The sequence below is a fragment of the Nyctibius grandis genome, chromosome 8, assembly GCF_013368605.1.
Source record: "Nyctibius grandis isolate bNycGra1 chromosome 8, bNycGra1.pri, whole genome shotgun sequence".
NCBI lineage: Eukaryota > Metazoa > Chordata > Aves > Nyctibiiformes > Nyctibiidae > Nyctibius > Nyctibius grandis.
The window spans coordinates 30,501,819-30,518,733 of NC_090665.1; the positions used below are offsets into that span (position 1 = coordinate 30,501,819).

Here is a 16,915-nt window from a genome sequence, read left to right on the forward strand (position 1 = left end):
CGCAGCTCCTTTACAGCAGAGTTCACTTCCCCTCTACGTGACTGTGAGGTTACAACCAGAGATCCTTAGCTGTTCACTAAATCCCTGCCCTTTTCTCAAGGCAGATGAGGAACTGCACATATTTAGCGCTGCCTCTGCTTCAGCCTGCAGCCTTCATACCATTACTCTGAGAACTCAAAACACCCTTGCTTTAGAGCATGTAAAGAGATATCCCTGTCTTTGTGCTGGTCTGCAATCAGAGTTCTTTAGTTACCAATAGCAGGGCTTTATTCCTAAGTGGAAAATGCTTTCTTCCTCACCATGGAGTGCAGACAGGCTGTACTAATTTACCGGGACTGTTTTTAACAGGAGAAAAAAAGAGCATGCTATCACTGGGGCCACTGTTGCTGATCCTAGGTTTTGTACAAAAATTAAAGGTATTTTTAAAGTATTTACTGAGATTAAACTTATTTATGTTAACACATAAAATGTTTCATACTTGCGAGTTCTGAACTTGTAAAGGTTCTTCCCTCAAGACTAGAAATTGTTTGTGCTTTGCTCCATTAGTTTCTATTTTCTTTGGGTGTGATGTGGAGATCTTTCAGCTGACCTATCTGCTATACAAGTCTTAAGCTTATTTATTTCACAGAATTTAAATTTGAAAGGACCTCTGGAGGTCACTGGTCCAAGCCCTGCATCTGAGGCAAGAGAGTTATTACCAAGATATCTGTTAAGACCTGCTCTTCCTGAACTAAACTATTTCCCCCCTTCAAAATAATAGTATTTAACAATTTAGAACTTTGGTATTGAATGCTGAAAAGCAGTGCTGTGATCAATAACAAAAGCTTTGTTGCTTTTATAGTTTGGGTGAAAGCAGGGTCCCTTTTTGAAAGCCTGAACCATGCCCTCCTGCTCTTTCTGAATCCAAAACTTGTGCTTTAAACTGCTTGCACACCTTTATTATGTATGTACTTGAACAGAGGAAACAACACACAAACTGTTCTCAGTATGCCCGTTTTCTTTCATCCATAGAGGTATCCAGTGGAATCATAACTGAATTAAGTGAGAGTCTAAAGCAGACACCAAGCTAGACCAAATGCAAACTGCCTTGCTTAAAACAATAAGCTGTAATACTTAGTCATTTCCTGGCATACAGACACCAGTAGTCCCCATCTCCTATTTTTAAGGAATATAGTTATAAAAGTACCTTTCCTTCCTCTGAATCCAGTCTTCCTTAGCTGTAGGAAAGAAGGATCCACACAGTACCGGGCTGCTTTACAGGGCAGATGTTGAAATACCAGAAGTGGCTTGGACAAGCATCAGTACCTGAACTAGAGGTAACTAGGTATCCACATGAGCTGTGCCTACATCCAACCCCACCGCCTCCTTCCAGCCTGCTTTGTAGTTGCCCGACTACAATATCCTGCAGAGAAAGGTAACAATGAGAAACGAGCACTAAATAGCATCAGCTTCTGTTAGGGTGCTTTATCCCTCTAGCTCAGGTGAGGACTCCTGCCACACAGGAATGCTACAGCTGGAGGTTATTGACACAATTGCTAGTGGAATGTATGTAAGATTGAGAGGTCCTGTGTTGCACCTGAAAGCTATAAAGCTATGCTTTGTCTACAAAATTTAATTAAAAGGTAAACATTCAGAACTCTTCTGTAAAAATATACGTGACTCTCAGAACATATTGTCACAGTTGTAGTTTCTGGACTATGGGCAGTACAGCATTGCTTAAATGAAACACACTCAAATACAGCTTAATTGGGTTTTTTCAGTACCTTCCTTCTTTAAAAAGCAAATCAAACTTTGTAGTAAGTGTCTAAAAGTCCTTTCTCCACCCAGGAACTGCAGTGAAGGCAGTGACACTGCATCATAATTGCAATGAACAGAATCGTTGAGATTCGAAGGGACCTCTGGGGGTCATTAGGGATTGTCTGAGAAGGAGGAGGTACTTATTACAAAGATTTCCCTCCCTTTCTTCCACCAGAGAGTTCCTGAGACAAGGGCCAAAACATGCAGTGCAAGTATCAAATACAAACAGGGAAAAAAACCACTGTGTAATAAGAACTGATTTTTTTAACTTCCAAGTGAACCTACTATGCTTTGTAAATTGGTAAACATAATTTTTACATTGTGGAGACACTACTACTTGGAAGCAATCTTACTGGGACCTGTGGCAGAGGAAAAGTTTTGCCTCTCTGTAAGTACCATATCTGCACATTTTCTTATGGTTAGAGAGCTATTGCTTATTCAGTGTGATTTTCAGTTCCCACGGCATTCACAAGCCAAGCACCACAAGTACCCAAGTGTAGTTTCAAATAACAAGGTAGCGAGTCACAGCCAGCAGATGATCCGCTTCACCTGCCAGACAGAAAGTAATGAATCTATTTCTTTCCTTTTTTTCATCATCTGTCCCATATTCCTCAACTTCTTGAAGCTGCTCATATTAAAATAGACAAAAGTTAATTAAATGAAGAATAAAAAGCAAGTATTTCTCAGCATTCCCTAGCAGATAACTAGTCTCCTTTCAACAGCAGATCAGATACAGTATTTAGTTGAAACATTTGTCATTCAGGCCATCAGTGAGCTTTTCTATATATCACTTCCAAGCTGTGACTAGTGAAAGGTTTATCAGTCTATTCAATTATGGCAGCTTTTGAGTCACTCACTTGCCTGCAGTAATGTCTCACTTCCTATACTGATATGTACTTCACTGAAATCCCTGGTTGGAGTCATCTTCCCACCTCAAACCTCTCCTCAAACAAAAGGTTAAAGGAGCTTTTGAACACAGAGAATAAAATCATGTGCCACTGAGTAAAATCTAAAACTACCCCACACTCAGAACGAGGTGGGGGCCATGAAAGAGTATCATAACCAGGGTCCAGGTACAAAGTTTAAACACAGCTCAGAGTTACTAACAAGAAAATGCTGACAGACTGTTAACCAAGTTATTTTTTTTAAAGTGTCTACACTTATGTCCCTCTTCTGACTAGAGCCCTGACAGTCTCTTCACTACATTCCTCCATATTTTATATTTCACATCCATGTTACAGCTAACATTTCTATAAATATTATTACATCCTTTTATCTCGTTTCTGTCCAGCCACTGCTCATCTGCTACTTCTTTGTCAAACTTTAAATACAGATACAAATTTTTCTGCTTCCTTTGTTTTTTCAATTGCAAAGGGAAGGTAGTTGTTTATTTACAAAGAAGGACGAGTCCTCATTTGCCCTTTGGAGAGGAGCCAATGGATAGTTCATGATACTAACTTGTAAAAACCATTCCCAAAAGAGTATAATTAAAAGAAAGACACCTACCTCTCAACCATTAATTATCTTGACTACGGAGAATTTCTGTCAATGGAGGAGAGCTCAGTACAGTTCCTTAATTGGGTGCACTGGCTGTTGAGATGTACAGAATAAATCAGGAAGCAGTCATCTCTGAGCGCCTCCTCTACAAATGTTTCTACGTTTACCGATGCAGGGATGACTGGCCCAGTGGTCCCACAGAAGCACGAAAAAAACCCATGTTAGCTGACAAACCAAAAAGCTAAAAAGGGCAGCTCAGTGACCTTGTTAACTTAGTATTTTTAGTCTGCCAACATAGAAATTTACAAGGAGTTTGTTTATTAACAACTTTCAGACCATCATAACAAGTGAATTAATAAAAATCAGATGTGCTGACACACAAAATACATTATTCATACAAACAGACTGTGTGTCATTTTACCAGTGCAGAAGGTACAACAGATTTAGAAAACTAATACTTTGTCCTGGTGTATTGGCAACCTTTACTTTTTTTCTATGACTGTTTTTGCTGTTGCTGGTCTGCCTTCGTACTTCCTGGTGCACTTCACATTCAAGTCTACGAAGAGAGAAAAAAGGAGTTAAAAAATGTGTAGCACTAGTCCTATTACTGCATTTAAATGTCATAAGAGTAAACTGGGAAAATAATTAAGGTTCTTTTGTGTCTCAAATCCACAATCCTTTCACAGGGAATAATACCCCCCTACACCCTGGTGTCTGTCCTCAGCAAAAAATTACTGAAGAATTCAATAACAGACCCAAAGAATGAAACAATCAAGTACAACTACCCCTCACTGTAGCAGTGAACTGAAGCAGTGCTCTGTAGCCCAACTGTCTATAGCAGAATGCCCACAAGATTGTGTGAGAGTTCGCTAGAGTCTGGTACCTCTTGAAAGCAGACCAAGAAAAATCACCAACGTCTGTTACACTCAGGTAAGCAGTAGCTAGGAGGACACTAGACACTAGTAGCAGCATCCAGCAGGATTAGGTGCCAGAGTAGCTGTTGCTGCAGAACCTTTCTCCGGCACACTGGGCTTGGCCCCCCTGATGCTGGGGGAAATCAGCCCAGATTTTGAACTTGCTGGGGCAGCTTCTCAGGTTGGGCAATTTGCAATATATTTTCAGATGTCAGTCAGCAAGCATTTACTCTCAGGACTTTCCCAAGCCTGGGTGTGGGGGAACACTCCCTTCTGGCACCTCAGCTTTTTTACCCCACCATAAATCAGAGTAAATAAATACAAACACTGATAGAAAAGAAAGAAAAAGGGTGGGGGTGGAGAGGGAAGGCCTCTAAGCTCTGATACTACAGTTCTGGAACTTCAGCAGTTCCGGCATGAAGTCAAGCACCCGACCGTTCTTCTGATGTGCCTCAGCAGACATGTGAAGGACTATCTGAACAGGATTTATCTCCCACCCCCTTGCCATTGTCCAATCTTTCTCCTCCTCTGCTGCGCACAGTGGGGAATGGGAAGAAGGATGAGAACAAATATTTGATCCACCCATTTTGCACCAGCAGAGGGTTTCCTGAGGAGGAAAAGCGATAGAAGGAAAAGCAGGATACTGAGTACAGCACCTTGGTTGCTGTGAGACATAAGGAAATACATGACAGCCTACATCCATTCTTCTTGGGACATAAAGGCAAACACATTAGCTGGCAGATACATACACATCCCACACTCCTGTCTCACCATAGGTTGGAGCTCTGTCCCATCTTCATTGTCCTGGAAAGGTCTCATTCTTCTGTGGTTTTGCCCTTCTGTTAACTTGTTACTCTGACTCACAAAGGTCTACAAGGAAGAATCAGGATGAGATCATTTGGGAATGCAAACCATTATGTAAATAAAAATACCTGGTAAAAGAAGATAATCAGCTTGGGGCTAAGAAACTGTAGCTTGTTCCTAGCTAGGTGGCACTGAGTGATACTGGGAGGGACTCTGCAGAGGCAGCAAGGGTGATGAATGCAACTGAGAAGGGTGAATCAAGAATGTCTGTTACATCTCCTGCTACAGGAATGAGGACTCTGGCTGGCTGAGATCCCTCACCTGGCTCTCCACCCACTGCCACATATTGTCCTGAGCCTCCCTTCCACCCCTAGATGTTTGTAACCTGACTGTAACACAAACGTCCCAAGTCAAATGCCTTAATGTTTTGGGAAACTCCAAGTTCTTGGCTACAAGAGTAAACTTATTCTTGATCATGCAATGAGGAGGAGTTTGGATGTGCTGCCCCTGCTTTTTCCATACAAGGTTATACAGCCTGCCCTGCTTGGAAGACTTCTTATCCCTGTGGGAAGTCCTTTCTTCACCCAAGGCCCTAGGGCATGGCTAATTACAAGGAATTAAGATCAGAGTTAAAAAGAAACTACCACAAAGTTTGGAAGTGGAGAAAGGAAAGCCTCTGTTTGTTTCATGATGGAGAATTGGCTTAGGAAGTATTTTAACATTTGGCAAAACAGAGGGAGAAGAACAGAGTCAAGGCTTCAGAGTTTTCCTTTCAGTAACATATTCCTATTAGGAACGTGCTTAAGTACCGTTCTGAATCAAGGCCAAGAATATCTATCTGCTTTCTTCTGTACAAAGAGTTAAACCTATCTTTAGGCTACTTTTTTGTTGTTTTTTGGTTTAGGCTGCCTTTTTGTCGTTTTTTGTTTTCAACAAAATTCTACCAACATTACAGGGAATCTAACAGCAGCATTAAAAAAAAAACTAAAACAGTTCTTCTGACACTGTCCTGAAGAAATCCATCCAGAAGATTCATATCATATGAGCTATTCTGGCTGCTGAGTTTGTTTTTCATGAATCGCTAAGATTTTCTTTGTCACATGGTTTATGAAGAAAAAGCCAGAACTGGCAAAAACAGCATGAAAGGAAAAAACATCTGCATCTTCAGATATTCTCTTAATATGAAAGGGATGGCATATATACATTCAAATGCTTCAAATACAGCTATTAACTAAAGCTCTCAATCACTATTAGCTACGTAACAATTTTCCATGGAAATGCTTGTAATACAATACAGTAATTATGAGGGAAAAGACACAGCACAATCAGTTCAGAGGCAGAAGAATTTAATCAAGAGACAGAAGGCAGTACTTTGGCAAAAGAATCTGTATAGGTATGAAGCAGAGTAACCCGAGTTTGCATGAAGTTTGTTCAAAACTACAGCATCCATAGGATGTGGATGGATACCTGACCTGCTACTGGCAACAAGAAGCTCCTTGTTTACTTTTGCTCGGCACTGTACAGTAAGTCACCACAAATATAAATATCTAATCTTGGAGCACCCCATGGATCAGCCTCTGCAGCTAGCTCATCTATTTATTTATTTTTTCTAATTACCAACAATATATTGAACGTATTATCTAATAAGGCCTAAAAAGTCAGCCATTACTTACAGGGTATGATCTAAAAGAAGGCAGCAGATCATAGCTAGCACACAGGAGCCAGAGGAAGCCATTTACTTCCATTTATAAATTCACATATGATTTGTATCCCTAAGCCCATCCTGTTCTAAGGTGTTGGAAAGGATATAGCATGGGTTGTGGGTTCAAATTACTAGGTCTTGGGGAAAGAAAAAGCCCCCAAAAGTTTAGAATGGCTCAAATATCTTTGCTGTTATCACTGAGGTTTACCAGCAGTTCCTGATCCACGAAGTATGGCTTGTCTGCAGATCCATCATTTGTTTCCATATCAACAGCAAAGCAAAGGAACGTGGCATCTGCTGTCACTTCAAACACAGACAGAAAGCTGTGGGACATCACGTAGGCAAAAAATCCAACCAGCAGCAGAGGAACTACCCAAGCTTGCAACTCCCGATGGTAGTTAAATGCCATCAATCCTCCAAAAACAGTAAAACATACAACAAACACCTGTAAAGGGCAGTGAGAGAGAAATGCAGCCTCATTAATCATGTAGAAATGTTTCTTAAAAAAAAAAACAAAACACCCAAAACCCTAAGGCAAACACGTTACAGGCAATATTTTAACAGCACATCTCATCTGGGAGATAGCTATGCAGTTTCTGTCATCATGCAGTTGTCACACTTTGTGTTCAATTCAGTGTGTACATTCTGTAGGGCAGAGGCAATCTTTTACTCTATATTTACCAAAGATTCGTTGCAATGGGAACTGTAAGAGTGGTGCCAAGGACACTACTGTAATACAACTAAATAACTCTGTCAAGACTATGAAAAGGATTCAATTCCTCGAACATTATCTTCTCTCCTGGACTCATTTTACAGCATTAACAACACTGAGTTTAACAAAGATAAACCTTATTTACTTCAGGTGTAAGAAAATATAATCAAGCCCTGACTTTTCACTTCACTCTTACAGAACAGTACTTTTCTTACTCTTACCTTTCCTAGAAATAGGAGAAAATCTCCAAAACAGCTAATGGATGCAAGTTTAGCAGAATTCTTCGCCAAAATAAAGACAGCATCCTTTGCCGATGTACAAAAATTTGTCCCATTTATGGCTGTAGTTGTGTATGCATGCTGAAAAGAGAGAAGATAATAATGCAGTGAGAGAGGAAAGACTCTTATCATCTAGATTTTACTTCAGCAAAATGCAAAACCTTAAACTCTATTTGGAAATACTGACTTTATGAACATGAAGAGTTATTTTGCATAATAAGGCAATTTTATTTTAAGTTACTGTAATAACTATGCTTCTAACTTCAAATAGTTTTTCTACATAATTTCCACCATTGGCAAATGCTAGAATAGTGACTAAACAAATTTCTGAACCCACCTTAATCCAATTTATTTTAAAGCACCGAAGTTCTCTACCCTAATTTTTGTTAATGGATACAACACAATTACCACAAAACACTTTCTCACCTGGACTCACACTATCTAAACTTGCTGATTTTCTATGAATCTATCTCCAAGACTGCTGGCAAACTGTGTAAGTGGAACAATCAAGTTATGTAGTTATCAAGTCATTTAAAAGTTGATGATTAAAAAGCTTTTATATGTGGCCCTTTCACACTATTCATCCGCTACTGAAATTTAAGCTTATGACTATAGCCATAAAATAAACCTTTTCACGAAAGATGAAACCAATTGTGAAAATGACTGGAAAAGAACTGCTAAAGGATCCTGGACTAGATCAGTGAGTGTTACGTCACAAAAAAAAAACCCAACAGAATCCCAACAGACAGTAGGGGCACTCACAGTTTTTTGAGGTATTGAGAATTTTGCAAGATTTCTCTTTGTGGAAACTTGCCAACATAGGTGAGGAAGACAGAACGTTTACCTTCATGGGTTGGATTATTTTAGCACTTGTGCATAACTTGACATATATGTCCCATTTATGGAACTCCTCAGCAAAGTTTTGAAACTGTGTCCAAAATATCAGCTAAGAAAAACAGCACTCAAGATACCTGAAACGTATGCTGAACTTTTACCAGCAAGTCTTACAAGTAGTTTCCCTTTACACAAAATATTAGAAGATTACGCCACAAAACACTAGCTACACCTGGTACAGTCAGTAAGAACCACAGTGTGCAAGGGATTACTGTTCTGAAGGAATTTATATACCACAACATGTACTTGGTGCTTAAAATACTTTCTGCTTCATTTGGAAGTGAAAAAAAAAATAACCGGTTTGCCAAAAGTGAACGATACTGGCCTACGGCAAAACACTTCCTGTTCAAAAATCTGGGTTTTCTCACAAATCAAAATATAAAACAGCTTCAGATATCTGAAGGCAGAGAAAATTTATTTCTGCAGAGTCCAGTTTTACCCCATATCAATTTCTGTAACATACTGTAGTGTAGCAAAGCTATATTGACTATCTTAAACTATTACAGAGAAAGAAAGAAATTAAATGCAAAGATCCTTTGTCTCTTTATTGTGGATATTATTTATTTTATGTCTGACAAAGGTTTTTTTTCTCTGATAGTAAGCAAAAAAAGAGTAGAAGTAAACAGTGATATTCTGTAAATATTGCACTTATATAGTAGCAAATACATCCATAGAAGGAAAAATTATAAATAAAGACCATGGATTTATTGCCTACTCTAAGAAAAATCAAAGATTCCACTGAACTCTACACAAACACGTAGAGTGTCTGCATAAAAATCTGTTTAAACAAGCAAGTTTTCTTCATTCCTGAATAGGAAAAAATGCTTTCTGTGCTAACTTTCCTTTGTACTGACGCTGTTCCTTGCCCTGAAGAGTGCTGTCACAGGACGGGCACAGGGGTGTGCCCTTTGGCTCCATCAGCCATTGACTACAATACCTTTGCCTTCTCGCTTGCCTACACTTCTGAAAGAGAAGCATCCTCGTCCCACCTGCCTTGCCCTACCTGACAGGTTTGCAAGCAGCCTGCTGCCATCCATGTGAGGAAACCCTACAGCCTGCCAGCTCACCCATGCTAGCATCGGCCCAGGCTGCGGCAGCAGGAGAGCTGGCAGCTCGGTGAGGCCAGCGACAGCCTTGCTGGGCTACCACCTCCCCGGACACAGGTGTAGGGCAGACGGCCTCAAGTCAAGCTCCCTCTCTGTCCTCTGTCTGCAGCTGTCACTGCATATTTCAAACATGGACAGACCTATCTTTATAACGTGCTGTGAGTTAAGTCTGTTTCGTCACTCCCATTAACAGACAGGAAATTGACACATAAAGTGGAAAAGGGTTTTCTAAGTTTGTTTCTGTCCCTTAAGAACTAAATTCACAGAGCAGACCCTGATCTGCTGAGGTCAGTATACATTTTCCCAATAAATTAAACAGAGATTCTGTATTCATTATAAATAGCAAAAAAAAGTTTTAAAAATTAAAAAGAATGTTGAAAATGCATGTGCACTTGTACAAACATTGTTTCCAAATTCAGAATAAATAACCATTTGTTTGCACTCTTGAATTAGCCACCTTGGTATCCGAGGAATGTGCAACAAAGAATTTCTGATATTTATTAACTAGAAAAGTTATCTTGGAAAGACTGAAAATAATGCTGGAGACTGAATACTACCTGCATAGAGATTTTTCATGTTACAAAGCAGCTGATAAAAAATGGCATTTATAACAATTATAACTTCAACAAATCATGTAAGTATCAACTAGTCATAACATCCAAGCAAGAAAGGCAGCCAGGTAATCAACATTATAGAAGGAATAAGAGAGACACAGAAATGAAGGAATTGCTGAAGGCTACAAAACTAGTCATTGGCATAGGAGAAGCAAGAATGTTACTAGTAGAAGCTGAAGACCTAGCCAAGGGATCTCTACCTTTCAGCAAAAAATACATTTCTGAGGGGGAAAAAAAAAATTTGGAGGGTTTCTTGTTCAGCCTAGACTGTGGCACCATACAGTTCCCTCACAATTCTCAAGCTTCCCATACAGACCCCATACCCTGATCCCATCCAGCCACATAGAAATCTACATATTCTCACTAACACAATACGTCTAACATTTAAGCAAATGTATGTTTCCATGAAACTCAGAGCTGCACAGAAATGAGCTCAAATGATTTCTCATCCTTACCCACCAACACCTAACACACGCAAGCTATTACCTGTATTTGCAAATCATTTTGGACTTTGGACTTTGGACTAAGAAGCTTAGATATCCCATTACTTTTCCAGTTGCAGGGTAGGTGCAACAACCCAATCCCTTTCAAAGAAAAGACGGTTGCAAAGGCTAAGATGGTAGACCACGGTCAGTTAAGAACCTGCTATCATTTAGAAACAGGTTATTTAAATGTGTTTTTCTACAGAATGTATTCTCTTTTTCCATGCACAAAAGCTTTAGAACTTGAAAATGTTTGAGAAAAGGAGGATGCAGTAAGAGGGCTACAAAACCATGAGAAATGCAGAGAGGGTAGGTAGGGTTAGATGGCTCACTGTTTCTTCCAGAACAGACTAGGCAGGGGGAGGACCATATGAAGTAGTAGGAGCCAAATTTGAAAACAGATAGTATTTCTTCTCACTGTAAGTCTGTAAGCTGTGAACTGCTGGACAAAGGATCCTTTAGCTGCTAAAAGTTCGCATGAGCTCAAGGGAGGCTGGGAAAGTTCAGGGAAAAGGAATCCACTGGGAGTTATTAAACACACAGAAAACATACCGAGCTCAAGAAGTCCCTAGGCTGAAAACAGAAACAGCATGGGGACAGGGAAATATACACTCGTTCTACCTTAGCATTCACTCACAGCCACTGCTGGAGATGAGATACTGAGCTAGGTGGAGACTCAGTCTGGCCCCATATAGCTATTATGTTTTTTATCTTTGCTCAATGAATCGACGTTTTACAATGGTAGTCTCTGCTATGGTGACAAGCAAGTAATAATGGCATCGATAGCATACCATTGATCAGAAAGTGTGGGAGATAGTGGGTCAGGAATAGTCTTTATCCTTGCCCCAGCAAGCTGGTACTGTATAACCACCTTTGTGAAGAACACAAGCCTCCTCTGGCTTGGAGCCTGGGAACTAGACACTAGTTTCTCAGTGTCAGGATGAATAAATAAGGAATGTGCATGTTTACATATTTCCAAATACCACAGTATGCAAAAAAACTATTTAAAGAATACATCCTTCTGTGCCTCACAACACAGAATGTCAAGGGTCTTGGAAAAATTGACCTGCTAGTTTCATGAGAAAGGCACTGTGGCTCAGATCCAGGCCAGAAGTTCCCCAATTGTTGAGAATAATTGCTACTTTGTGTAACAGCTGAATTCAGTCCTCCATTCTAGGATGTGCTTTAATAACATGAGCTTGGGGAAGAAAGGATTGCCATGACAACAGAATCTTCTTAAAAAAGCAGGAGGCATGCTTGTCTCCCATCCCACTTCAGCTTTTTCTGCTCTGCTGGTATTTTCAGCCTGATCTGATCTTGCTGCAGCCAAATCTCTTGGGGCTGCCCTGGTTAGCTACACCCAGTGCAACAGTCTACAGCTCAGACTGGACTTTTAAGGGTCCTAGCTTGCAAGTGTCACAGCTGCCAGTGGAATCCCCTCAGAAAACAAAATCCAGTGGTAGCAGGAGGGAATGACATTTCTGTGGCTGCTGTACAGCAGTTAGTGACCCGGTGAGAAAGCTGTGCCATGTCTCTCAGATAGTGGTGGGAAGTAAGAGCAACACGAGCCTGTGAGGCCCCACTGAAGAGATGAGGACATGTAAGACTGGAAGAGACTTTCAGCCACTCCAGTCCCTGGCTATTTCAGATTAGCACGTTATAAGATTTCTTCTCTTAAGTGGAAAGCTCCCTCTTTAAACTACTCAGGGCTTTTCCCTCTCCCAGCGCTTATGTTTGGAGCTATTCCACACAGTTGTCCCGCTGGTCCTTAGGAACCTTCTTCCAACTTCCAGACAACATTACTGATGAACAGTTTACATCTATTTGTTCTTCTGCTGATCTTGTCTTGGCTCTTATCCCTCCCTGCTGTTTCTCTTCTTGATATAGACGGCTAACAGGCTTGCTCTTACCCTTCATTTGTCAAAGTAGACACACCAGGATATTCCAGTTTTCCCCTGAGAGATAAGCCTGATCACCTAACCAGCATTTGTACAATGGCATTTATCACCCTCTTTCTGGTGCAAGTATTTCATCTCATACCTTCCAGGACTGAATCTGCCCTTTCTGCAGCCCTGTTAACTAAAGGCTATTGTCCTGTGGTGGACAAACACACGGAGAATATTCTCCTCCCCCACTTCCAACCAATAAGCACACAGCTAATACAGAAATGGTTATTTTTGATTCTTAGGCTAATTACCATCTGTAAGAAACCCTTCCATAACCTCCTGAATTTTCCCAAGCAGTCCAAGAAGCACAACTTTCCTTTATTTCCATTCCATTTTATATTTGCAGTCTGGACTTACTGGAGAAAATCTTGTCCTTCAACTTTCCTTGCTTCCTACTGTGTGTGTCATGTACTCACTCCACGGCTGTCATCCAGTGGGTAGGACCAACACAGCTTTCTCCTCAGAGGGTAGCTGGGTGTCCTTTCCTGCAGCATCGCACTGCTACACCTGGGCTCCATTTCAACCACAGGGGTTGGACCACAAGGATCCTGCTTTAAGTGCCCATTGCATCATGATTACATCATTACTGCCGTTGATTACAGTGGCTTCTGCAGTTAGTGGGACAATGTTCTCATTTGGGATTTCTGAAATAAAAATCAAACTGAACATTTCCAGAGAGCTGTTCATGAATTGCTCCGCTTAAAAGCACTGAATTATCAGTCACTTGCTTCATTGCCTTTTATTTTCTTTCTCTCTCTCTCTCTCTCTCTCTCGCTCCTTTTTTTCTTTTTAAATGGGACAGGGGAGAGGAAAAAGGTATCAAATCAAGAATTAGTCAGCCTTGTTCATCTCTGTCCCCTACATGGTTCACCCTACAGAGCAAGTAAAGACCTAAGGAATTTTATTTCCTGTTATCACATACATAAAGCCTCTAGAGGGAAAAAAAACATATTTGAAATACAATTTCACTGAAGATGAACATTTCGGTACTGTATTTTCAAGATGATTGAAAATTTATCTTAACATCTAAGAAGCAATTTTGCCAGTAACATTAAAATGCAGTATTGTTTTGGGGAGGAAAAATAAGTACTTGATGAGGTGAGGCACAATGTGTTTGGCAGTGCAGAGAACTTGACTTACATCAGCATGCATGAATTTTGGTTTTATCTAGGACATTTCTCTACAAGGCATGTTACCGTAACCTCCTGATGGGCTTCCATCCAAAGCTTAAGAGACAACCAACTGCCATGGATATACGACCCCTAGAGAGTCTTGCTTCTGCTTTTCTACACTAGACAGTTGCTGGCTTTCAGTATCAGTGAAGGGCCTCAGTACCAGCAAATGCAGGCTGACACAATGCCGACTTCAGTAATGGCTACCACAGGGCCCAGAAGGCTACACTGCAAGTAACCGCGCTGATGAAAATAGAGAAACCACATACTGCTCAGCAACTCCTTTAGAAATCCATGTGCTGCACTTTGGAGCGGTTGCTTGCCAGCTGGCTGCAGATGAACCCAAAGCAGACACAGAAAAGCAAAACTATCCTGAAATAGATATATTGTTTTAAAAAGAGAAGTCACTGCAACATGGCTGTAAAGGAAAAAAAAAAGCTTTGATGTACCAAAACTTAAGACTGCCACTACAATTTAAGAAAGCAGGAGACAGACAGACCTTGTAGCTCCCAAACCACATTAAAAAAACCAGTATATTCTTTTTACGGAAGAGAAATTTCAGTCTCCCAGATTTTACTTGAGATGATTGGATATGTTTATCTGGAACATACTGAAGCCATCAGAGCCAGAAGATGAAAAATCTGTGGTAATCCTGACAAGTGTTGGCAAACAGAACTGTCAAGTAAGGATAATGACTTTATATTCACAAGGCACTTTTCATCCAGATAGAACCCAGAGTGCTTTCCAATTGTTACTAATGGATTATGCACACACATGAATCACTTTGCCCATGACTGCAATGGAACAGCTTAAGGAGTGAACTGTTTAACAGCACATAGCAACACTACACCACAGTTTAGTACAGGATCCAGTTGCAAATCCAAGAGAAATGTAGGAAGGCAGAATGTAATTGTCCACATTGCAATCTGCACAGGATGCTGGGTTCACATCACCCCTCCTCCAACAACTGCCACTGGAAACACAGCAACTGTCAGCGTCTACCACAGCACCCTGTCCCGACGGGAAGATGACAGGGTACCTTTTTGGCCCTGTTTTGGTTAAGTTCCAGGAGAGCTGAACAAAACTTAGCTGAGCCTGCAGAGAACGAGTCACTTCAGGGATGCACGCAGCTATCAAAGTCAGTGTTAAATCCCACCTGAATGATGGCACCTCAGCCCAAAAAGTACTCTTTGATAACATAACAGAGCCCTTGGTTGATACTGAATGGGAAGAAAGAATCTCGCACTCTAACACCAGTATTACCTGTTTCTCATCTGCAAGTTCCCCAGAGGGAAAACAAGGGCTCTGTTTAATCCTGATTAAACTTGCAAATGAAGGAGCAGAAAAAATTTAAATCTTCTAAGCAATATAACAACAGGTTGAAGAAAATAGTGCAGAAGTGATGGGGAAGGCTTTTTTTTTTTTTTTAAGAGTTTCAGGTAATTATATGTTTATTACTACAGTGAAAGTAATACTAGAATAAAAGGCAAAAATATAGTAAGGGATGTTAACACACACAATGAGTTTTGGACCGACTTTTATAACAGCTGTTCCACATTTCAGTAATTTCAACTCACAAAAAAATTAAAATCTGAACTAAAAATACTTTCAAAATGTTAGAAACATGTTTTTTAACCCCTCCCAAGTCCTACTCTCAAGTCCATGTTCAACACCTATGTGAAATTTCAAGGCTGTACCCAGCAGCTTTCACTGATCTCAGTAAGAGCACTTAAGAGTTCAGCACTTCCGTTAATCAAGCCATATGTTAGGCTGCTTAAAACTGCAGACTTGTCTTTTTTTTTCCTTTTTTTTTTCTTTTTTACATTTGGCTGCAGACTTTCAAAATTGAAGATCAAGATTTTCAATCTTAGTCAAAATCTATTTTTTAAAGAAATAGGCTTCAATACATTCTTTACAGACAAAGAGAAAAAACTAATTAGATATATTAATTACTCTATGAAATGCAATAATCTGAGACCAATGTTACCCCTTCATACAGACAAAATTTCTATTAAAATCTTGCAGCGTGTTCTTTCTTTTCTCCTCCTCTAACCCTCACACAAATTACCGTGGATTTGGAGCATGTGGAACACCATCATCTTTGCCAAAAAGGTTTTCAAACAAACAATTATCTAACAGCAAACACGGTATTATAATCATTAGGTTAAAAACCATAACTCATAAAAACAGAAATTTGCCTACAATAGATTAGGAAACAGGAAATCTTTTAATGGAACAAGAGCTACAATACAGCCTTCTGAAACAAAAGAAAGAACATTACAGTAATTAATTCTTCTTTTAAGAAACACACAGCATACAACAGCTGGAGAAAGTAAACACTAGGATGCTGGATATCTCTTTGAAAGGCAGGAAGCCAAGGGGAAAGGGTGACTACAAATGGAAAGCCTGGAGTCAAAATGAACTCTGAGATTCCTCACTGAGTCAGTGACCATAAGATCTACCTTCAAAATGTAAGTCTGGAAAATTCATCGCCTAGAATGAGAGATTTCACTGCACAAGTATTTAATCTGAACTAAGTGAAAAATGTTCTCTTCGTAGTTGTCCAAGATTAAGCTTAATTTATGCATCTACTTTAGAGGAGAAGTCAGACCCTTTATCAGAATTGTCTTGTTTACTTCACTACTGCCCTCAGCACTGAGAACAAAGACCAGTCAGAGAGTTAGGAATCAGCATGAACATCTGATTCCCTTTCACATTAAGAATACCACAGTCACTACAGATAACAAAAGGGGACTGACACAGAGAAAAATTAACTATTTACAATTATGTAAACAGAGCTGGAAAACACCTGGAGAAAAAGATCAGGACGGAAAAAGTAGGAGTCAAGTATCTGAAAAACTGCTGTATGTCAGAAATCATCCGTTTCCAATAAAAACACTTTTGAAACAAAACTGCTAACAAAACAAAGATGTCTTTCAAAGAAAGAGAATATTATATCATCTGGCTTTTTCATCGTGGATCATATTCCCAGATATA

At 40.0% G+C, this 16,915-nt stretch overlaps 1 protein-coding gene across 1 annotated transcript in view; it reads right to left on the minus strand.

The window, feature by feature from the left end:
* Positions 1-3,591: 3,591 nt before the first annotated feature.
* SLC44A3 (solute carrier family 44 member 3) overlaps positions 3,592-16,915 on the minus strand; it is a 43,404-nt gene continuing 30,080 nt past the window's right edge. The window contains exons 13-16 of the mRNA XM_068406101.1: positions 7,648-7,785; positions 6,923-7,159; positions 4,980-5,078; positions 3,592-3,850 (exon numbers count right to left, since the gene is read on the minus strand). Coding sequence (XP_068262202.1) covers positions 3,845-3,850; positions 4,980-5,078; positions 6,923-7,159; positions 7,648-7,785 — 480 coding nt within the window. The 3' untranslated portion in view covers positions 3,592-3,844. The remainder of the gene's footprint in view (positions 3,851-4,979; positions 5,079-6,922; positions 7,160-7,647; positions 7,786-16,915) is intronic.